At 33.1% G+C, this 26,312-nt stretch overlaps 1 protein-coding gene across 1 annotated transcript in view; it reads left to right on the top strand.

Moving 5' to 3' along the window:
- LOC115448044 (suppressor of lurcher protein 1) overlaps nucleotides 1-26,312 on the top strand; it is a 107,891-nt gene that overhangs the window by 67,490 nt on the left and 14,089 nt on the right. Inside the window, exon 4 of the mRNA XM_030175341.2 lies at nucleotides 8,459-8,639. Within this exon, the coding sequence (XP_030031201.2) occupies nucleotides 8,459-8,639 (181 nt within the window). The remainder of the gene's footprint in view (nucleotides 1-8,458; nucleotides 8,640-26,312) is intronic.

Below are 26,312 nucleotides of genomic sequence, written 5' to 3' on the forward strand. Positions count from 1 at the left end.
TTTTATAATTTTATGCGTATAATAATAAATTACACATATATATTAATTTTTCTGTCTGCGTAAAACCTTGTAAAATATAAGCTAATTTTAAATTTTTAAATTTCACTATGAATGTATATTATCAAAATGTTAACAGAATTCGCACTAAAGTTAGAGATATATATTTGAATACACTTAATTGTGATTTTGATATGGTGTGTTTAACAGAAACAAACCTGAATCCAAGTGTTTCTGATGCTGAACTATTTGACTCAAAATTTAATGTTTATAGGAGGGATCGATGTACTACTTATAATCCTAAGCAGGATGGGGTGGAGTTTTACTGGCTATCAAAAAATCTTACAATGTAATAAGGCAAACGAGTTGGGAGAGTGTGGTGGAGGATCTTTGGATCACGGTTTTATCAGATAAACCATCTGACCCCAGAGTTCATATCTGTTTATGTTATTTACCTCCTGACATGTCAAGCGAAACCTTGCGATCATTTTATACAAACACGCAACAAATTATACACCGCTGCCAATATAGTGATAGGTTCTTGATTGTGGGAGATTTTAACACACCATATTTGTCTTGGACTACAAATCCCTGTGGTTATAATTTAATACCTGGAATATCATCTGACACAAAAGCTTGTCTTCTTGTAGAACTACTTACTTTTTGTAAACTAAACCAATTTAACAATTTGCGTAATAACAATAATCGACTCTTAGATTTAGTATTATCCAATGTTGACAATCTAGTTGAAGTTGTACCTGCTGACCCCATTACACGAACTGATTTACATCATCCTCCATTAAAAATTATACTTAAAAATATTAACCTAAGTAAAAATATAAAACCAGCTAAAACAACACGCTATAATTTTGATAAATGCGACTACAACAAATTGAAACTTGAATTAAACTGTGTTGATTGGCATTTACTTTTGTCATCATCTGATGTAGACGAAGCTGTCAAAAACTTTTATAGTGTTCTCAATGATCTTATTGCTAAATATACCCCCTTATAAAAAATAATGGACAGAAGTATCCTACATGGTACACAATACCATTGATTAAAGCCTTAAAAGAAAAAAATAAATATCACAGCCTTTATAAGAGGTATAACAATCCTAGAGACTATGACACTTTCGCACTCCTACGTACAAGATGTAAACTGCTTACTCATAAGGCTTATTCGGCCTATTTATCTCATGTTGAAAACACCATACCCCATAATATTAAAGCATTCTGGAGCTATATAAATAATAGAAAAGGCCACTCAGGCATACCTCAAACTATGGTCCTTCAGGAAAAATCTGCTTCTGACACACAAGGCGTTTGTGAACTCTTCTCTGAATATTTTAGTTCTGTTTTTGAGCATTCATCTGGCAGAGAAGATGATGTCAATATAACTAGCAATCAGGAATTAGAATTTAACAACATAATTTTTAATATCGAACTGGATAACGAAACTGTTTTGCGCTTGCTAAAGAATCTTGATTCGCGAAAAGGCCCGGGTCATGATGGTATTCCAGCTAAATTCCTTTTAAAATGTGCTAATGAATTATGCCATCCTTTAACTACCTTATTCAATAAATCATTAAAAATGGGCGTCTTTCCTGCAACATGGAAAATAGCATATATTGTTCCTATACATAAATCCGGTGATAAATCAAACTGTGAAAATTATAGACCCATTAGCATCTTATCAGCACTAGCCAAATTATTCGAGTCCGCAGTTTATGATCAATTATATTATCATTTAAAACCATACATTTCCAATAAACAACATGGGTTTGTAAAAATCGGTCAACAGTGACGAACTTGTTAGAATACAAAAAACTATCTTTTGTGAAACTTTTGCCAAAGGTGGTCAAGTGGACGCTGTGTACACTGACTTTAAAAAAGCTTTTGATAAAGTTAATCACGTTTTATTAGTTAGAAAACTATCTAGTCATGGTATTCATGGAAATTTGTTGCGTTGGATAGAGTCATATCTTAACAGTAGAAGTCAGCTAGTTGCCCTCAAAGGTTTCACATCATCGTCTATAATCATCACGTCCGGGGTGCCCCAAGGATCGCATTTGGGGCCATTATTCTTCATAGTTTTTATAAATGACTTAATCTACAACTTAACGTGTCCTTGTCTATTATATGCTGACGATCTTAAAATCTACAAATCTATAAACAATTTGTCAGACTGCTTTGATCTTCAAAAGGACATTAATACCGTCTATGGCTGGTGTAACGAAAGCAGGATGTTTTTAAACATAAAAAAATGTTTTGTTATTACCTTCACGAATAAGAGATACAAAACAACACACACCTACACGCTGCAAGGCCAAAGTCTTCAATCAAAAACTGTAGTTAGGGATCTCGGAGTTCTATTTGACCAGAAACTTACATTTCGTGATCATTACGCATATGTTATGAGCAAAGGATACCAATCTCTTGGATTCATAACTAGGAGTACAAAGGGTTTCAAAACATCAAAAGCTTTCTCACTCTATATTTTAGTCTTGTGTGTAGTGTGCTAGAGTATGCCGCTGTTATTTGGTCACCGTGTTACATTGTCCATTCTGAAAATATTGAAAGTGTCCAAAAGAAGTGTCTTAAGATTCTGAGCTACAAGAGTGGCTTTGGTCGAGAACTCATTAGTCACAGTGACAGATTATTAAAATTTAATGTAACCCCACTCGAAAATCGTCGCAGGCAACAAGATCTATTATATCTATACAAATTACTTCACAATCAATTAGACTCATCATACTTATTAAGCTTATTAAATTTTAACACGAAGAATAATCCGCGTTTACCTATGAGGACGTTTAACTTACAAGTATGCAAAAATAATACATCTTTCTATAATCCTCTTACAAGAATGTGTCGCCTGTATAATGAACTATCTATAAAACATCCCACACTTGATATTCACACTTCAAAATATTATACTTTCCGACGCTCAGTAAAACACATATTAACCACAGCAACCAAGTCAAATACAACTCCCACATCGTCTGCCTTACCTTAGCCAACATATTTTATATTTATTATTATTATTTTGTAACTAAATAACATGTACGTGTCACCTAATTTGAATAAGTTGTATACACTTCTATTTGGATTCTGACTAGCCATTAGTTCCACTGTAATGTAATTTAGATAATTATTGTCAGTAATCTGTTTAGTGTATCTTTATAAATAAATAAATAAATAAATAAATATAATCCAGATACACAGCTGTCACAACTTACCTTTGTACCTGTCACAACTTACCTCGGCGTTAGGAGAGTTGTGACAAAGGGAGTAGTTTCAGTTTTCATGGATTTTCTCAGAAATCATATACCTTTTTATTTACTTTAATTACTGTTTTCAAAACGATAAGGACTGAGCTATAATGAAGCATACAGTTCGTAATCGTGGTATATTTCTTTCTTGAGATATGTTCATTTAAGTAAAAATTGTCACAACCTTCCTAGGTCTCCCCTACTTGATCATAACAGAACTCCCGCTTTGATTGTATAATGTATAGCAATGTGAAATGTTTCTCCATTTACATAACATTATTTGATACTGCAAATTAAACCGTATTGCAATAGGAGCTATGCAATTAATGCTGATAGATTTTTCTTTTTGATGGAACGTGAAAGAAATCAGCTTTTGTAAACAGCAATCGCTTTGATGAAAATTTCCAAGAAGTCCCAAGCGATCTTCTGTTGCGGTAATTTTTTAAATTAACTCCGCCAAAGCAAACAGTATCGTGGAAGTATAAACATTAAACCAAAGAAGCAGTGAAAGTAAAACCAATATTCCACCAGTCCAAGATGTTACGTTACTTAACATAACAACAAGGAGTGACTAAGAGGTTATTTGGGATGCGAGGAAACAGAATACAAAGATATTCCTTCTGATGTAATTCGACAAAATTTGTATAAAGGGAAGTTTATCTGCAATTCAGTCGAAAATAACGCGTTGAATATCTCATTCGACATCGTCTTACATTACGGTGAATTCACGGAGACGACTGGAATGGATTTTTACATAAAATATTCATCAACCGAAAAGCTTCGGTTCGCGTGTTTTGTACATCGTCACCTTTGTGGCGTGTATATTGTTTGGCATTTCATTAAGTGTTATAACGGTGTTCCACAGTCGTGTAATTATGATTTACAATAAGTCTCTTTTTCAATTTTTTTCCTGTCACATAGCCGACATATACGGATTTTGTAAATTATTATTTGTATTGTAAACCAAATGATTACATTTCTAATTTAATTTTAAGAATTCAATACCTGCCTACCTACCTTCTTTCAATGAATTATCTAGAAATGAACTTCATACCTATTATTATTATTATTGCTGGTGGTAGGATTTATTTTATATCCGCCCGAATAGCGAGCACCGTACACAAGGTGTTAAAACCCGCCACAGTGGCCCACGTAAGTATGTCGCGTTCCGGGATCAGCCTGTGTATATCCAGTTCCAACAGGCCGGCATAATTGTGTCGGCTGCTGAGGGGTAATCATCTCTCGTCAGTCAACATTCTATTGGACCCCACTCCATTTACCATCAGGTGCAGTGGAGTCACATTGCCGTGAACGTATAAAAAAATAGAATACAGCTATTATTTAAAGATTAGGAGCTTAGTAACGACGAACTGAAATAAATAGATATTACAAGTTTTTTTTTGAATATTTTTTAAATTGTATAGCTTGGGTAAAAATTAAAGTTCTTTAAAGTTATTACAATGTTAAATTGACCTCCCAGATCAAGTACATCAAATTTCATCGAAAATTTAGGCACTGCTACTTTATTAGAAAGTTATAGGATGAGGGGCTGGAAATAGTGAAGTATGGATTTCTGATGCCATAAAACTCAACCAAACGTAACGGGGTCACTGGGCGTATCTTTCATTCTCATTCGTCACTACTCCACATTTTCCAGAGTGTGTCGTAAAATAATTTCTGCTACGCTACGAATTTGATTTTGTCCCTACGTAATTTTAGGGAGAAGTGTAAATTATATTTCTGCAACTATGATATTTTGATCTTCCATGATAGAAATTTGGACGACGGAATTTGTTTATAGACTTACCCCCTTGTTCATAGACGTTTTTTTATCTAAAGACGGAATATTCCTCTGATATCAAATCTGTTTCTCAGCATTGTTTATCTGCAAGCTTGCTGTTGGTCCAGCTTTGTTAATTTGCCATACCGTCAGCACTGAGAAACAGACTTGTTATCGCAGCAATGCTTCGTAGTTAGATAAATAACGTCTATCAATAAGGGGGTTATAATTTAATAGCTTTTTATGAAAACAACGTATTTTGACGCGTACTATAACTTCCTTTCTTCAAATTCAAATTCAAATTCAAATTCAATTTTTTTTATTCATGATATCGGGTAAATAGGTACATTGGTCTTAAGTAATTACGATAGAGTTCGCCGACATCTGCTTTCGTAGCATATAAATGTTTGGAAAATAGATGCTTAGATCTAGATTAGAATTTAAGTAATAAGTTTAAAGCAAATACGTAACCTTTGGCAGAACAAATAAAATATATATGAATAGGTACACAGAATTATAAACTTAGTATATTTATAGCTTAAACAAAACAATAAACCTTCTTAATTTTAAGTATTAACAGGTCAATAAATATTAAGTTGTTAAGTAGGATAACTGTATCTCCAATAATATTCTTCTAGCAGTAATATATTATGTAGTAATAACAATGAGTGAATCTTGTAAATAATCTTGTATAGTGTAGTAACACTTTTCTATAAGTAATGTATGTAGCCTTGTTTTAAATGTTTGCATGTTTAGATTTTTTAAGTTTTCAGGTACTTTATTAAATATTTTTATTGCCATACAGTATATACTCTTATGTTTTAAGGTGGTTCTGGAGACTTCAATACTTAAGAGATTGTCCCCTCTTAATTTGCAAGTACGTATTTGGGAGTTTATAATAAATAAATAAGGATTGATTTTTACGAAAATGGCAACTTCATATATATAAAGGGATGCTAAAGTTAAAAGTTTATGTGACTTAAAGTATGGCACACAGCTATCTTTTGACTTAATGCCGCAAATTGCGCGTATGCATCTTTTGTGCCACAAAAACGGATTTATAATCACTGGAATTACCCCAAAATATTATACCGAAACGTAAGTTACTAACGACGTATCCGTGATATGCAGTCAAAACTGCCTTTTTATCTACTATTTTGGAAAGTTGATGAAGGGCATATGAATATTTGTGTAGTTTTTTGCATAACATTTGAGTATATTTTTTCCATGTTAATCTGTTGTCTATGTGTACTCCTAAAAACTTAGTATTGTCGGTGTCCCTTATAATATGCTCCTGATATTTAATTTTGATGTCATTACTTTTTTTGGCTTTTTGAGAAAAATGCATAACTGTAGTTTTCTCCAAATTAACTTTAAGTTGATTATTTTATAGCCATGTAATAATCTGATTTAGAGCATTATTTATTTCTGTTTCATATGTTGAGTAGTTCATACATTTTATTGTTATTGTACTGTCATCTGCAAAGAGGCTTATAGGATAAGTTACATTTAATGGCAAATCGTTAATATATATTAAAAATAAAAGTGGCCCAAGGACACTTCCTTGTGGTATACCACATGTAATTTTTTGTGAATTAGACGCATATGTCTTTTCTAGTTTAGAAATTGAACAGATTTTTGTTATTTCGCTATGTTGAGTTCTATTGCTTAAATAAGACAATATAAGCTGTAATGCATTACCTCGTATGCCATAAGCTTCCAATTTATGTAGAAGAATCTGATGATTGACAAAGTCGAATGCTTTTGTCATATCCATGAATATCGAGCATACAGGGGTTCTTTTGTCTACGTTATCTACTATAATTTTTAAAAAGTCAAAAATGGCCCTATCAATGTTTTTATTTTTTCTAAAACCTTTTTGTTCTTCACAAAGAATATTGAATTTCTCCAAAAAGCAATAAAATGAATTATAAATTACCTTCTCGAATATTTTAGAAAAGACTGATAAATGAGCAATAGGTCTATAATTTTTCATTATTTGTTTATCTTCTTTTTTATGTAAGGGTTTTATTATTGAGTGCTTTAATTTATATGGGAATATTCCGTTAAGTATACAAAGTTTAATAATGTGACTAAGAGGAGCAGCTATTGTTAGAGAAACACTTTTAATTATTTTTGTTGATACTCTATCTGGACCAGTACTATTTTTATTTTTTAAATTACTTATAATATTTATTATATCTGAGGAAACTACAGGCGGTATAAAAATAGATGAGTCATTTCTTTTGATTTTATTGTTTGTATACGATTTCATAGTCTGCTGTGTATTAGTTTGATTTATGAAAAAATCATTAAAGGCTGTGGCAATTTTTATAGGGTTTGTAATATTCTCCTTTTCATGTATGATTTTTGATATGGATTGTTTAGGTAAATTGTATTTGTTTCTATTTATAATGCTCCATGTCGTTTTAGATTTATTTTTGGAAGATAAAATTGAATGATTGTTTTGAGCCAATTGAGTGAGTTTAATTATTTTTTTAAGTCTGGTGGTATAGCTCTTTAGGAGATATTTACTATCCTCGCTTTTATTAAGCCTGTATTCCCATAGAAGATCTCTTTTTCGCTTTGCACATTTCTTTATACCTGGTGTTATCCATCTTGGATTTTTCCGCAAACTAATTGTTTTTATTACATATGGAAAACAAAGATTGTAAAATAGTAGGAAAATATGTATAAATGCGTTATAAGCGTTGTTAGGGTCATTAGTGTTATATATATCAGAGAAGGAGAGGCTAGAGATACATGATTTAAATTTATGAATATTTTCCTTACTGTAATCACGTCTTTTTACTCGCCAATAGTCATATTTGAAAGTTTGCTTTACTGGATATGTTAAAAGTTGCGCAGTGTGATCAGATAGACCGAGGTCTAAAATATCACAAGTACTATTCCTAGTTTTATTGTGAGCAAAATTGTCTAGACATGTTTGACTTATTAATCTTGTTGGACTATTAAGTTGTAGTTTTAAATTAAATTCTAACAAAAATTTTTCATAATCCGAAGACTTTTTGTTCCTGTTTAAAATGTTAATGTTAAAATCACCACATATGATTATATTTTTATTAGTTAAATTTATTATTTTTGTTAGTATGTAATGTAATTTCTCATAGAAAATATTGAACATTACTGAGTTGTTATGGGGAATACGATAAACACAGAGAATTACCAATTTATGTACAATTAGTTCAATAGCACAACACTCTATTACTCCTGTCATTGATGTTTTTGTAACTTCTTGCAGATTTTTGTATTGATGACTATTATTTTTTATCATTATACATGTGCCACCCCTATTCTTGTCTCTTGCATAGCAGGAGGCTATATGATTATATGCTTCAATTATGTCTTCCATTTTCAAATCTTTCAAGTGTCAATTTGCTGGTCAGGTTGCACGTGCGTCCGGTTCACGTCGACGTACGGCAAGGAGCGCGGCACGTTCAGCAGCCCCGACTACCCGCGCGCCTACCCGCCGCGCCTCGACTGTCTGCTCTACACCTTCGTCGCCGCGCCGCACGAGATCGTCGAGATCGTCTTCACGGACTTCGACATTTACAAGGAACATCTTGAGTGAGTATATTGTATTGATACCATCAAATTTTACCCAATTTTAATAACTTTGGCCTTATTTTGTAATTCAAAGCTCTGTATGGATTAGCTATTGCTATCAGGCAATTCTACAATCACCAATCTACTGCAATAAAGGTTAAACAAGTTAGAATTCTAAGAATATACTGGCGACCGATCAATGGGAACATCCTATACTATGGTTATCATCTAACATAGTGCCAATGTATGTTTATCCTAACTATAGGTACATAATTATCGTTAGCGGTAATGTTCACACTAAGCCGTGCTTACATCGTAGACATCGGTTTTAATTTCACTTATGTATTTTAATATATCCTAAATACAAAATAACTTATTTCAGGCATAATTTTTTTTTATCAAAATTTATTAAGGTAACATGACTTCACTAGGATTGATGTGAAGTGAAGTGAAGGTCTAAGGAAGCTAGCAATTTGCTCCATAGTTTTAATCGAAGAAGAAAATCGCAAATCGAATTAACACTAACTCAAATCACAAACGATGTATTCGAATGTAAACAGTTTCCATTCACAATTATTATCCGACATGAGTGATGAGAATTTATTACTAACATTAATTTTCAATTAACACAGTGTAATAAACATGTCTCGTTTAGGTCTTACGTTTATTCGCAAACACATTTACCTTGTTAGCCTTGTTTTAGTCTAAACACATTCCCACAATTAACATCGTCTTGGATGGCGTTAACGTAACAAATAACAAGCATTTGCTGCAAACAGCCCAATGTTACATAAATATGCGTATGAGGGTCAATTCTAGTCTCAGTAGCATTAATACGAGCAAAACTGCCGATGTAAGCATTCAGAGACAAGCTTTAGAACAGTAATGCTCATTTAACTGCGAAGGTCCTGGTACACGACTTCGAAATAATACGGTCGTTCTGTTGATTCCGTTCGTCTTTTTATAGCATCCGATGTGTACAATCGTTATTGGTCTTTCTAATGATTACTTCTATTTGGCTTTAATATTTCCTGACGTTAGCATTTTGGTGATATTCGTGGATTTGTTTTGGTATTGGTGAAATAAAATTATCAATATCTGAAAATGTATTCGAATTCTCATTTAGTTTTTTCTATTACTTATTTCTAGTAAAAGTTTTTAGCACGTTATCTTTTGTGTGATTAACGTATGTATTTCGATTATTATCAAGAAATAAATGTAGTTTATCGAACATAATTTTATTATCTGCAGTAACGCTAATATGCATATATTACGTATTGTGGATCAGGCTATCTACGTCGTATAGAATTTGCAATTTGAGTAGTGGCGAACTGTATGCATATATGCAGGTCGGTTACTTGACCAATAATATTATGATACATTCTAATTGCTGATTCCCGATAGCGCAAATGAAAGGTTAAATTCCGATTTACCCGGTTAAGGCAAAACATTACTAAAGCAAATTTGGTTTTTGGTCTTTCCAATTCAAAGCGCAGAAGACTTATTATTGTAGTGTTGAATTTTAGAAACATTTTTTGTTTCAATATTTTTATTATAAATTCTTGTATATTTTTTTTATTTATGATATATTTTTTTTATTTATGATATAGACGGCAAATAACTATACTGTTCATCTGATGGTAAGTGATCATCATTGCCCATAAACATCTGCAACACCATGAGACATAGAGATGCTATGCCGGCCTTATATTTATGAGTTATTAACAAATATTTGTACATTTCAAATTCGACTTTGACGTTCTGATAAATATCCAATTATATGTATCTGAAGTAAAAAATCACATCTCGAATCTTCCACCCTTGTAACCCTAACCAATTACATCTTAATTAATGTTCCGTACACATGTAATGTTAACTTCGGCTCTACTACGAGTTCAGGAGCACATTTACGTTCTCACAATTATGTTGATTGAATTTTGCATATTACTGATTTCGCTACGAATGAATAGCTTTACATACAAACTGATTTTCATGGTATTTTATTTTAGGTGACAGGGATTGCGGGAGACAATTTTGTTAACTAGTTTCGTAATCAAACCTTTCGTATAAAAAACGACATTATTTGGTAATAGAAATAAAACTATTTTCACGAATTTGTTGCAAGTATTTTAAAGAAGAGTCTGAAGTTAAATTGGAAGTGCTTAAAGAAATTAATTGAGAAACTCTTGTATGACAATGTTATTTTAATTACTTACCATAACGAAGGCGATTTAAAAATTAATTTTCATACTAGGTTTTGCTCGCGGCTCTGCTCACTTTAAAAAGATTTTTCAGGTTAAAATTTATATTTTCCTTATATAAATTGGAGCCTATATTTTAAGTTAGATATCTAGAAACACATAGGTGAAAACGATATTAAATTCCATGCAGTAATTTTTGTGTGATGTATGCACGAACATAAAGACGAACAAACATTACAAAAAACTGTTGTTTTGAATCTTATTGCTCTAAAAATCCATCAAATTCGGTTTTCTTCAATATGTATAATGTTGGCCTGATATAAAATCATTATAATGTGTATATATATGGATTATATTGTTCCAATAGCCGACATACTGCATTCGTAATACAATAGAAGGTACTACAAATTGCCGTATTCCGTATTCGAATTACATTCCGATGCGGTGTTGAGAGCGTATGACGTAACGCAGTGCTGGGATTACGTTCGGATGTGATTTTGGCTTCAGGTAACAGAATCCTGACATAGGCTCGCATAAGTTACTGTCTACGATGATGTTGCGACATCCATTTCGTGCTAGCAATGCTAGTTCGCTTTAGGTTTGAATCTAAACAAGTTGGAGTGTTTGTATTTGTTTCTTGTTCAGAAATGATTCCTTATTGCTCATAGCAAATCATATAAAATATTATATCATAGGGAATCTTGAATTAAACATTCCCAGATACTCACTCCTTTTATCCCTAAAGTTGTAGGCAAAGGCGCAACTGGTGCACCTTCTTTACGCCGTGTGTATTCCGTCCCATGATGTGATGGAGGCGAGCCTATTGCCATATCGGGCGCAACTTTCAGACTCCAGGTTGATATTGAATATCAAGATACAGTGTAACTTTGCCCGACCGGTGATCGAACCCGAGACCTTAGCACTGCAGCCGTACCATAATACAACTCGCCACCAAGACATTCCAAAATACATCACAAAACCACCATTTCGAAAATACGTGGCGTTTGAAGTTATAATTGCCGTACAAGATATTCAATTAACATTAGAAGATAAAAATATTACCAGAAGTGCTTATTATTCACTGTAACACTATGACACACTAAAATACAACCTCAATATATTTCAATATGCCCGTAACACTTCAAACTAATAACTTTGCCTATTCAGAACACCTATATTGTTTGAAAGTGGCGAGTTTCCGTGGTAACCCGCCCGCTACTTACAAACTATCTTTTGTTTGGTCCTCGTTTGTCTTTGTCCGGGCAACGCTATTGTGGCTCATAAATATAACATGTTCACGTGGAAGTGGAAATTGTTCACTTTGCCGAAGACTGGATGATATTTTTCGGTGCGACATTCGTTTTTAACAGATTTCCTTCTATTTGTATTACGAGTGTTCCACTTTCAGTTTCGTTAACGAGTATGAATTGTTCTGAGATTTATAAGTTTTGTGAGCTTGTTTTAATACCAAAAATGTTTGATATTGAAATACTCACACCTGCTCGCTCGTTCTTTCTTCTTTCTTAAGATTTTGTCTAGAAATCGTGATTCTTCTTTACTAAGCTGCCTTGTGCAACCTCTGACTAAATGACTAACGCTCAATATATTTTGATCATAGTGGTGTCTTCGTCAACTTTTAAGGAATGACAGTGACAGAAAGAAGTTTTTGATGTGCTTAGCGCTAAACATGTTTAGTAAGTCGTTGTTTAAGCTAGTCTTAACATCTATATATATAATATCAGCCCTGTATTATATACTGTCCCACTGTTGGGCACGGGCCTCCTCTACTACTGAGAGGGATTAGGCCTTAGTCCACCACGCTGGCCTAGTGCGCATTGGTAGACTTCACACACCCTCGAAATTCCTATAAAGAAGTTCACAGGTATGCAGGTTTCCTCACGATGTTTTCCTTCACCGATAAAGCAAGCGATAATTCATAAAGAAATTACACACATCATTTTTTAGAAAAGTCAGAGGTGTGTGCCTTTGGGATTTGAACCTGCAGACATTCGTCTCAGCAGTCCGTTTCACAACCAACTAGTCTATCCCCGCTTTTTTAAATATCTATTAAATATCTATCTTTCGAAAAAGAAGCCTCATTTTGATAGTTCACGTCTATCTCGGGGTCATAGTTGAGTGGGTTCAACCCCCGTTGTGCGCACTCAGTGGCTCCGGTGACCCCTTTTAGTCGCCTTTTACGATGGCCAAGGGGTACTGCCTGAGGTATTTTGAGCATCACTGTAAGTCAAAATGTAAATTTTAATTGACATTACCTAAGTCTAACACCGATGAAACAAATGTTACCTTAATTTAATCTATATTTATGATGTTATGGCTATGTAATGTATACAATTCAGGGTATAAGCCTCACTGTCAAATAATTTTAAATATAAATAAGCAAAGTCCATCAATTATCATCATAAGTTTGAATGAAAAATAATTTCTATAACTATAATGCGGTTGACAAATTATTTCACATAATATAAGAAACTGGTCCTATACCCCTACAGAGTCCTTATTTTCCATTCTACAACGATTTTTCACACTTCATTCATGTCGTAATTCATCCTACATCTTACTCAAAATTGGTAAGACGTTCTATATATCTCACACATAGTGTTTATCCGCGTTCATTCATTCGAAGTTGCCTGTACTCAAGCATAGTTTCGCGTAATTACGCGACAGTTATTCATCGGTTACCCTCGTTTTCCAAATTCCCGTAATATATCACTTGACGCGTTGTGGTGACGTCGAGTCGTCGTTGCCTCTAATCGCGTGGAACGAACAAACGGTATGCTTAGTCGAGGTTGATGAATAAAGAGGTTGCATTAGATTTGATTTCTGACTTATTGGTTCGAACAATTAGAACAATTGTGAAGTCATTTGTATTATATCAATGTATTTGATTGAAATTTGGTACAGAGATTGATTTTTCTAGATTAATGGACTAGTTTATTGACGTTAAAAATTAGCGGGATTATCACATCGGGGAAGGATTTGTTACAAGAAGAGCCACAAGAAGATTCGAGTACCATATACATAAAGTATAGTCGATATGCTTCGTATGGAGTGAAATTAGTACATCCTGCGCTTTTGAAACAACATGATTAAGCGATGATTCTAAGTTACGTGGTAGATATTTTACCCTCAGTTTCAAGTTGTCTTAATATTATAATCTAGAATTGTAAGGTGGTGGTAAAATTACTACCCCATTTTATTTCATTGGTTACATTAAACATTAGAGTTAATTATGCGCCGGACAGCAGGACCAAATTTCTGCTCCAAAAGTTATTACCAATGATGTAATAAACTTGATTATCCCGTCTCCTATCAACCAAGAATTGATTTGTAATATAAGTAATTTAAATTATAATAATTTTAATTATATAAAAGCAAAAACAAAATTATAATAACTATGCAAGTTTACGTCTATATACACACTTGCTTCCGCAAGGATTAATTCAAGTAAGCATGCTCGAAATTCACAGTATTCTGTAGACTGATGAATAAAGATCTTGTCAAACCAACTTCCTAACTAGTTAATTAACAATCGTGTTCGCAGAAGCAACTAAAACATTGAATTTCTAATAATAGTTATTCATAACTTCATCCGACATTATGAACATGCTTCAAAATATAGTATTATAATGGAAGGGTTTTTTCAATTCTATGTAACTTGTTAACACATTTAACTAACGACATCTTGTAACGCGACTTTATACATTTAACAAAGGTGATTTATAAGGAACAAACAACGTACTAGAGGTAAGGTAAAATAAACGATTACCAAGTCGGTTAAGGATCTAAAACTTGCTTAAATGCTGTAATTAGAACTTCTGAACACTAAGCTAAGACAATGCTATAAATTGACCTTATAATAAAAAAAGTATTCTAGTATATATATGTTATAATAAACGTTCCCTTATACCTATAGCGTCGACAGTATTTTATATTCACACTATATTTTGAATTTTTACGTCCATTTTCGTCCCTTGTAGAAGAGGAACGCTCCGAAACCACAATGTAATATCTGTACATGGGATTACTGCAAGCCCGCGGTGCCTTCCCGCCATTGTGCCCGTGTGAGTCTATTCATGTATGAAATATTATATTCTATACCGTGAAGGGAAATGTTCCAGGTAACATGTGTGAAACGGATGATGAAATGCTCAGTAAAATCGAGGGTGAATTGTGTTTTAATTCTGTATTACTTGCTTTGTGGATCTTTTTAGTCATTTTACATCGTATAGATTTAGTGAGTAAGTTTTAGTAACTTTCTTCTCACTAAAGGTCAGCATAAATGAATAAGGTACTTAACCAAATCGATGCTAAGTCTTGCTACGTCGGTCGGAGTGAATGGTCCAAAACCCCCAATATCGATTTGAAAGGTGGTATGCCCATTCTTCTAGCATTATGAATGTCAAATGGTGACTGCTTATCATCAATGAACCATTTCTCCCTTCTATATCGCACTCTTAATAAAATAATGACCCATTTCAAAATTGCCAATTTTTGTCAAACAAACAATTCCTGTTGGCGACCTTTTAGTTTTTTCCCTTTTTTTTCATTTTATAATTGCATAGGTTTTATTTTTTTATCTATCTTTAATAAGCTCAATTTTATAGCAATTTGAAAAAAAAGGTAGCAAACAAAAATTAGTTTTCCGACGACTGCCACAAATTATAATTATCAATTTTGAAATAGGTCATTATTTTATTAATAGTGCGATATATGTACTATAAATTCTGCACAAAATAATTGTTTTAGATATATTTGGAACGTCCATTAAGTGGATTAATATTCCAAATTTGCAGATACTATTTTGAGCGATCTCTCTAGTGGATGGCGCGTGCCGCAGTGGTCGAAATATAGATATTTTAATATAGCACTGGGGAATCGGTAACCAAGGAAATAGTTAACTCGATCTTGAACTAGCTTAATGAGATGCTAACGTTATTAATTCAAATGGAGAAAGGGTTGACAATCCCAGTCCATTTTGACAGATGCCTAAGACAGATTAGAACCTTTCAAAGACCCATTGGAGATAAAATTGTTTAACTACTTCCGAACATTTCAACATTGATTGATTAATTGCCGTGGACAAGATCTTGATTGACGCGACTTTTAGAGGATTTTCTTCTTTTTTTTTTCACGGCTTATAAAGGATCAGGTAAACGCAGTGAAACGTTCAGTTTAGTCGATTTTTAGAAAAGAAAGTTTCAGAGCCAAGTAAGATAGAAAATCTTTTTAATTATTCATAAACTAGCCACTTATAAAATTAATGCTGTTACAAGCTTTGAAGTCACAGTAAGTCTATTGACTCATTGATGGTTAGTAATAAATAATTAACTTGAATTTCATATTACATAAATTTTCAAAAATTTTGCCATTTCTGTAATTAATCTTCATCAACAAACCAAATAGGTATTGAAAATAAATGCTTAAATCGTCTCTAGCTACATGTGATGAGATCTGGATTTTGCACGAAGCTGTGTAGAGGGAACTTGTTAACGATCATGCAGCTGACAAAGAACCAATTGCATCCAATAGTGGAAGCAATAGGTACAAACGAACAAGTTACAAGGCAGTTAATTTGCTTGTGAACAATGACCTAACACTCAAGTAGACGTTACGAGCAATACTAGTATATCGACGAAACTGTTGATGACATCGCACGCCGGCTTTTATCTATAGCAAAAGAAAATAATAGAAACGGGTGCGGTGATTGCAGCCAAAAGCGCGGTCAAAGGGCCTTATTCTGACAAATATTTATAAGGGTTATCTGCAGGAAAGAAAAGGAATGAACAATTTCTGTATAATGTTCTGTATTAATTGAACTAAGTAACTAACTAAACTATTGTTATTTATGCGAAGGTTTTTGTACAGAATTTCAAGATTATTTTTTTGTTGGCAATAATACAATGTTTTAATATAACAGGTTATCCACCGTCAAGATACATAAATGATTAATAAACTATTAATATAATAAATACTATTATTAAGAAAAACGTAAAGTTGCTCAGTATTGACGCTATCACGAAAATAACATCTTACACGAGTGTAATAACAGGAGTAAACACAATACAGTCTCGTCACCCGCAGCTATACGGTTCTTCGTGAGGCAATTTTGAGAATTTACCGTCGAAATCTGAACCGTATGTGTCCAACCAAGCCCGTTCTGCCAAATTATAGCCGAGCGAGAGCCACTGCGGCTTGCATTGTCCGCGACTCTTTTGCTGTTTTTCTTTGGGAAAATCACGAAATGTGTGCTCAGTTAAAAACACCCTTTACACAACTTAATTTAGTGTTATGTTCGGATTAAATTGTACGTGTTTCGCAGCAAAAAGTTTAGCTTTTTAATAATGGCAACGGTTAATAGCATTTGCGTATTTTATGTCCTTTATAGTCATGATGGTCCAATGTTGGCCATTGACGAAATATAGGATTATGTGAATTGAACTACGCTTCTGTTTCATGCACAAATGGTACAATGGGCTTTTATAAAATATGTTTGATTGAAATTGGATACCGATCTAAAAATATTTCATTTTCGCGTAGCACGAATTACATGTTTTTATATGTTTACGGATCTAGATTTTGCGAAAACTAACTTCTTATCAGTAATTAACTACTATCTTGACATAGCATGGTCCTATGTGTATTATTATTAAGTTAGCTTTTGCTCGCGGCTCGGCCCACTTATGAAAGTTATTGCGGGTTAAAAGTCCTGGTTTATGTTTTCCGAGGATAAAAAGCCTATAGCACTCAGGAGTAATGTAGCTTCCTATTGGTGAAAATATTTTCAAAATCGGTTTAGTAATTCCTGAGATAAACACCTTCAAACTCTTCAGCTTTATATATCAGTAAAGATAATATTTATTAATAACAAAAACGACAAATTAACTTTTATTGTTAAGCTTCACTTTTATAAACTGCATACTAATTTATAAAATAAACTCAAAAGAAAATAATAACTGCAATGTTCTAGAAATTTCCTTATAAAATAAGAGAATAAACGTTAAGTTATTAAAACTTCAATTTTCTTAGTTCTATCATTGGATGCGTGCCTGGTTAAATTGAAAAATAAAATTTAATAATGTAGTGTGATTAATAAAAGTGTTCCTTTTACTAGCATGTGTTTTAATATTAAGAATTTATTTGATGTTGGGTCTTTTGGGAACTTCTTTTGTAAATAAAACTTATTTTAACGCATCGCTGATGTTTAATCATGTTGGATGTTATTTCCAAGATATTTTTTTGATAATTACATATTTTCCTTTATAATAAAAATGTTGCTTTTTCTAATATAAATCTTATTTTAATTTATCGCTGGTTTTTAATCGTTTTGGACTTTTTTTTAAAGATTTTTTTTTAAATAATTAAATATATTCCTACAGTATTATAATATTGCTTTTTCTTATAAATGAGGCCTATTTTAACTTATCGTCGATTTTCTATGGTATTGGATTTTATTTCCAAGAGATATTTATGAAAATAATACCGTATTTTTCTTTATTATTATAACATTGTATAATTATATATTTTTCTTTTATTATTATAATATCGCTTTTTTGGCCTAATTAGGGTGTTTAGTATAAGTTATGTACCAAACGGTTCGGGTTACATTCCCGGGTCAGGAAACTCTGTATGGATTTTATTATCACGCTCCTCTACTGAATCCGCAAGAAGAAATTGCTATAAGGCAGCTTGTATGGCGTTTATTACAGGTTTCCCTGAAAATACGCCCTCCTTGATCTTTTTCTGATATAATTAACATTCAGCACCTTAATGTCTTTCAGTTTTTCTAATATTAATTTATTCGCAGAGTCCTAATAAAAGAAATATTGTTTACAATTGTTTTAAATACTACAAAATACAATATACTCTAAACTAAAAAGGAACACTTTTTTTGGTTTCAAATGCCAAATAATTATGAAGCTCAATATTGTCACTAGATCAGCGCTAACAGTTTAGTTTACGTCTTTAGTCCAGCTATTGCCTGCAATTCTGTTTCAATTCAATTTCTGAAATAAATGTAATCAATCCAAATAAATCAATAAATAAATAAAGGTTTTGGATTCACATTGACTACACTCCACAACCAAAGTCAGAAACATCAACTCCTTTTGAAAGATGGACAGTTTCGAAATACGACTTTATAAACCAACACAGAAACATTAGGTAAACCGGTAAATAAGGTTGACTGGTAGAGAATGCCGGCATTAAGTCAACTTTTTTATATTTATGTATATAAAATAAATTAATTAATTACTAAACCCTATAATATTTCTTCATTCATTTTTGCACTATTTAAGTGATCAAAGATCAGCAGCACTCGCTCTTTGTACAACACGAATGAAAATAACGTACCCGGAAAAGTTTTTACACGAGAACTTTAGTGAAGAGCTTTTAGAAACGGCCTTGACAATGGATCTGACTGTACAAAGAAAAAAGATGCTTCAGAAGGTAATTTTCTTGAAATGTCTTTTAGGAAACATCAGTCAGTATGCGTATATAATATTTTCTTTTCTAAGCAACATGTATATTTTCATAAAAAAAATGTTTGTTCTTTTATAAACATTTTTATTCTAAACTAATTGTCTATTTATTTTTTTTTATAAAGGTATTGGCGATATACTCATTAATAATTATATTTAATAGGATTATTAATTAAGCAATAATAATAATAATATCAGCCCTGTATTATATACTTGCCCACTGCTGAGCACGGGCCTCCTCTACTACTGAGAGGGATTAGGCCTTAGTCCACCACGCTGGCCTAGTGCGGATTGGTAGACTTCACACACCTTCGAAATTCCTATAGAGAACTTCTCGGATGTGCAGGTCTCCTCACAATGTTTTCCTTCACCGTTAAAGCGAACGATAAATTCACAAAGAATACACACGTGATTTTTTAGAAAAGTCAGAGGTGTGTGCCCTTGGGATTTGAACCTGCGGACATTCGTCTTGGCAGACCGTTCCACACCCAACTAGGCTATCGCCGCATTAATTGAGCAATGCGGATCCACTTTTTTGGTTAATTACATAAAATACTAGATAGGATTAGTTACTGATTGTAGAGAAATTGGTTCCTATGTCTTTAACCGGTACATTTTAAAGTTAAAATGTTTCTAACGCCCTGAACCCTTTACTAAATTATCATAAAGTTGCTATCCTAATTCTAACACCAGATAAATTAAAATGAATGGTTAAATATAATACGACTAAGGACGCGTAGTAGGACTTTGGTGTCAGAGGAAATACGTTTGTATATTGTATATCACAATTATTTTAATTTTATTTAAGCTAATGTTACATAACTTACCTCATAGTTTGGCTACAATTAAATGTTTAACATTTTTATATTTGATTTGCCAGTTGAATAAAACGCATTTTACGCCCTATTTATTCCGACAATAGACGTTAATTTAGTATGTCACGAGCATAACAGAAATACGTATAAACAGGTACAAAATTCTTCCAAAGAAAAATCTTTTGTTATATTTCTCGCTTCACCTTTAATAAATGTGGCAATTACAGCGGAACTAAAACAATACAAAACAACTAAAAGAGAATCACTATTATCTAAGTTTGTATGGAATTTCTTAAGAACTCCCCTCTCTTTCCTTATTTTGTGGTACGTCTATCTGATAATTGGTTGGAAAGGCCAAGTTTTTATCTTCTGAAGCATTACAAAGATGCCCATCACGAACTCAAAGAAATCAATAATAACGGACGCCTTATTAAAAAAGTTTGTCGATAGTTTTTCTTTCTTTTGGATGTACTTTTACTCTGTTTTGATGCGACGTACTTCGATAAGAGTTATCTGGTTCAACTGTTGAATAATTAGGCGCTGCTAATTTAATGACAATGTACTTTTGTCTTACTACAATCATAATGACTTCGTAATTATTAAATTCCATAGGTAACTTAATTGACTCCTATAAATGAGGTCTATATTTGATGAAATAACTATAATCTCGGAATCTATATCGTCATTAACTACTTGAAAATAAAGCAATAGATAGAAGATGCAATTTTCAAAAAGAATCCAAAGACAAAATTAATGACACAAACAAATACAATGGTAATAATCTTAAATCATTCCGAATATAAATTAAGTCCATAAAAATTGAGAATAAACATAGTAGAACGCATTCCCGGGGCTGCATGTCGAACATCTTTCATTCTATTGTGCATACGACGACTAAAAATGACACATCACGAATAACAATTGTTCGGCAGTAAATCTCCACTAGAGCTCACAATGCACACAATATGCAAATCAGATGTTGCCAACGAACTCTGGGCTAGCTTGCTTTACTTGGCACTGTGTGGACGCGTATACTAATCGTTTTTTAACATAATCTGCAATGTAGTGCAATTTTGTTTTTTCAATTTAATTATGCTCGTTGCTTTAGATTTTATGGAGGTGTTAATATTATGTACTTTAAGTAGAGTGTTATTGAGTGTCATGGGTTTGCAGATTAGTATAAATCTTAGATATTTGTCATTGATTATGACAGAAACCACAATTTGGATCTCCGTTTCTTTTTTAATAATTCATTTTCATTTTGGTAAATATTTTATCCTTAATATTCCATGCAACATCCGATTGTAAAAAACATTAATCGTACAGACCATTTCATGCCGTATGGCATAACATTGTTTCACACGAATGCAATTTTTGTACGAAAGATTAAAAGATTAAAATGGCCGAAAGATGATTTGTTGCGGTTGTAAATTAAAAAAGGTTTCATGTTTTATTTATACATGACGTTCGAAAGTTCGAAATGTGAATTTTAAAAAGAACAGTTGGTAATAGAAAAATAACACAATTTGAATAAAGGAATTGCTGTTTTCCGACAGTGTTTGGATTGTTGGAAGGCATCCAATTCCGGACATACCTATGGTGCTTTAGTATGCGTTCCTATATTATCACAATCTGTAATCTAACGCTTTTGCATCAGAACACTTTTTGTGGTCGTTATCTCGTCGACTTCCTCGTGAAGAGCCGGCCTTAAGACTGGTTCGGACTACGCTAGTATTTTGGTAGAGTAGAAAGTAAGTAAGTAAACGTGACTTTAATCAACTAAATTTTCGATGTTCAAACAAATTTAGTTACTCAGCTAATATACTAGAGTAGTCCGAACGAATTTAAGTCCAACTACACAATGATATAGTAAACTTTGTCTATGTAGAAGCATGCCTCACATTGTAGTATTCGGGTTAGTAAAAGGACTATATCCAACTTAAAATTTTAGCTCTTGTAAATAGAAAATCTCTACTCAAACCAATGATAAATTTGCTTTTAAATATCTTTTTTTTTTCATTGCTTTAAATGACGAGACGAGCTTGCCGTTAGCCTGATGGTAAGCGATACGACTGCCCATAAACAGTAGAAACACCATCCAACACTTTGAATTACAAAGTATTTTTTACTACTGCGCTCGCCATCTTGAGACATAGGATGTTAAGTCTTATTATGTCCAGTAGTTACACTATCTTACAGATGCATAAATAAAATTGGTTTTAAATTCTAGCCCCCCCACTTCATAGAAGTTAATTACCTAAGGACGGACTATTGCTGTGATAACAAGTCTGTTTCTCAGCTTTGTTTATCTGACAGCCAACTAGATTCAAGTTGTATCTCAATATTAGCCAATCACAACGGCCCTATGTGTATGTCCTGCGAAGGCTTCCATGCCGTCAGCACTGAGAAACAGGCGTATTATCAGAGCAATACTCCGTCCTTAGATAAATAACGTTTATGAATAATGGGGAACTTTACAAGATTCTCTGTAATATTGCACTCTAAGTTTAAAGCATTAAGTAGTGTTATCAATCAAAACTCCGTCGGGTTCACACTGAAGTGATAAAGATGTTAGGAACAAATCGTAATACTTTATTGAAGGAATTTTCATGGAGATCCCTCAGGCGGAGTGTTCGTCGTAAACAGCTGGGATGGTGATTGTTAGCTTATGTGCCTTGCGACACACGGGTAGAAAGATCTGGTGGATTTGAGAAAGGACATAAAGTATATGTTCGGTGGAATTTGATTTCCATATTAATGTGATTTGCTTCCAAAAATCTATAAGTAGAGACTGAACAAATAAGTAGAGAGTGAAGCGAAATCGTGGTTTTAAAGGTGCATTTTTTTTAGCAATATAACAATTATTCGATCAAATCAGAAAACAAATAAGCTCATTGACAAATATTATATATGTCTATAAATATAATTGTGAGTGGAATTTTTATAGTATCATATGCGAACGAATGAACGAGTAACATTATAGTAGACACTGGATAAAATTTTGCGTTAAGTTTTCTTAAATTTTCCAATCTTCCGCACAATTTTCTTAAATATTTCTTTCACAAAATCCTCCTGATAATAATTAACACAACAAAAAAAAGACAAATTGTTCCATCAGTTCACGCGTGATACGATCAAGCGTAATAAGATATCTTATTATATACATAGATAAATGAGTCTATTCATGTTCCAAAATTAAAAATATGTAATGTAAGTTACAACGTCAGTGTGTACATTTTAACGAGTTACGCTGATGCGTCGCTCGAGAGTACATCGCGGGCTGTCTTTGGCCTTAATTAAAGCTTGTTCTACTGCCCCGGCGCGAATATATTTTTAAGCGTTTGACATATGTGCAATGGATCGCATTATTTTAATTTTAAGAGGTTTGATTAAGGTCTCAGTTGGACAGTTCGCTTTCTAAAAAGAGCAAAAATAAATAAAAGTTACCTTAAAAATTGTCATCGTTTTTTTTTAAATATATATGACATATGTAAACGAATTAATTGAATTAGATGTCACGGCGACAAAGTAACATTAATAAATGTTATTTAAAATTAAATAGTTAACTGCTAACTTCACGTTTTTCGGCCGTTTTCAATAAACGATCCCAGTTTCATCTTCAATCCAATTCCGAGAAAAAAGCAATCAAAATAACTCACATTTTTTAAGATTTTCAGAAAAAAAACTTTGTTTTCATTGGTCCATTTTTGAAATAGATCGAAAAAAGCGATCAGAATTGTTTATTGAAAATGGCGATATATATATATTTTATTCATCTTAAAAATGAGGCACTGGAAACAAAATCCATACAGACAATTTTCTTTTGCCTTTGCAAGATTTGTTCTTTATTTGTGGATAACTCAATTCAGTATAAATTATTTTATTCAACGGTCATATTTTACTACAAAAAAGGAAATCAAACCGAGTTGAAATCCCACAATAGGACGAAAGAGATTTATGCGTTTGAAATGCATAAATTTTAAATTTCGAACGTTTTAACCAGGGTATTTTTTAACAAAAAACACAATGTTTGTAAAACATAGGTAAAGCCACAGAGCGTAAAGCGTTCTAATTGAATACTAAATTGGCGGGAACACGACGTTTCCAAAAGAAACTCATTTGCGGCGGACACGATACGAGATTAGACTGCGTTAGCGAACTTTTTTTTATGTTTTTTACGGTCACGTACAATGCGTGTAACAAGGGCATGATTATATTTTTTTGCGGCGTAATTTAATTTCCAGCCAGTTTTAAACCGTAACATGTTCTGTTTTCAAAAATTATTTAAATGAAATGCTTGCTAACTGTTTACATACTGTTATAAATTAAGTAAAGTGAAATCTTATAGATTACTAAAATTTGACTATCACAAAAGACGAATGAAATTTCAATTATGATATATTTAAAAAGTTTCCATTTATTATTTCGAAACATGAGAAAGTGTAATTTCTTTCATTATCTCACATAATTTAAAACAAAATGACACCCCAGGGCTCCAGTGTAATTTTTTCACGGTTCTTTATGACCCACCACGGCTGTATATGATTACACTAGCTTTTGCCCGCGGCTCCGCCCGCGTTATAAAGTTTTTTAGGCTAAAGTTTTCCGTTATAAAAGTAGTAGTTTCCCGGGAGCCTATGTTCTTCCCAGGGTCTCAAACTGTCTCCATACCAAATTTCATCTTAATACGTTGGGTAGTTTTTGAGTTTAACACGTTCAGGCAGACAGATGCAGCGGGGGACTATTTTTTTTATAATATATTTTTTAGAACTTTTTAAGAGGAACAATCCCGTCATACATAATTGTTGCATAACTTTAACAGTTTACGCAGCGCACGCAACGGAAGCTCTCGAAACTAATAATTTTTCGGCGTTTTTGCAACATGTTTCATTACTGCTCCGCTCCTATTGGTCATAGCGTGATGATATATAGCCTATAGCACTCCGGGATCAAAGGGCTATCCAACACAAAAATATTTTTTCAGTTCAAACCGGTAGTTCCTGAGATAAGCCATTACTGCTCCGCTCCTATTGGCCATAGCGTGATGATATATAGCCTATAGCGCTCCATAAATAAAGGGCTATCCAACACAAAACGAATTTTTCAGTTCAAACTGGTAGTTCCTGAGATTAGCAATTACTGCTCCGCTCCTATTGGTCATAGCGTGATGATATATAACTTTGAGCACTCCACAAACAAAGGACTATTCAACGCAAAAAGAATTTTTCAGTTTGGACCGGTAGTTCCTGAGATTAGCGCGTTCAAACAAACAAACAAACTCTTCAGCTTTATATAATAGCGTGATGATATATAGCCTATAGCACTCCGGGATCAAAGGGCTATCCAACACAAAAATATTTTTTCAGTTCAAACCGGTAGTTCCTGAGATAAGCCATTACTGCTCTGCTCCTATTGGTCATAGCGTGATGATATATAGCCTATAGCACTTCACGAACAAAGGGCAATCCAATACAAAATATTTTTTTTAGTTCGAACCGGTAGTTCCTGAGATTAGCCATTACTGCTCCGCTCCTATTGGGTATAGCGTGATGATATATAGCCTATAGCACTCCACGAACATAGGGCTATCCAACGCAAAAGAATTTTTCAGTTCGGACCGATAGTTCCTGAGATTAGGCATTACTGCTCCGCTCCTATTGGGTATAGCGTGATGATATATAGCCTATAGCACTCCACGAACATAGGGCTATCCAACGCAAAAAGAATTTTTCAGTTTAGACCGGCAGTTCCTGAGATTAGCGCGTTCAAACAAACAAACAAACAAACAAACAAACAAACAAACAAACAAACAAACAAACAAACTCTTCAGCTTTATATAATAGTATAGATTTTACTTTTTTTCAGTAAACCTTATTAAAGCAGGATGGATTTTGGCTTTGAAACTCTGCGTTCGTCCCAGGCGAGCACTTGGATATCTAATTTACCCCAACTATCGCACACTAGCGTAACATTCTAGTATAATAGCACAGATTGTGTTAATATTACATTCTAGGGCAAATTTTGAACAAATTAATTTAATAGTTTTTTATGTTGAAGGCGGCCATGGTGTTTTATGGCTTTAAACATCTATATTAGAAAATCAGTAACGGGTAATTAATAGTGAAATGGAGATCGCAAAGCCGGTTTTTTGTTCAACGGCAGTATTTATAAATCGTATTC

This window comes from Manduca sexta, chromosome 21, assembly GCF_014839805.1.
Source record: "Manduca sexta isolate Smith_Timp_Sample1 chromosome 21, JHU_Msex_v1.0, whole genome shotgun sequence".
Taxonomy (NCBI): domain Eukaryota; kingdom Metazoa; phylum Arthropoda; class Insecta; order Lepidoptera; family Sphingidae; genus Manduca; species Manduca sexta.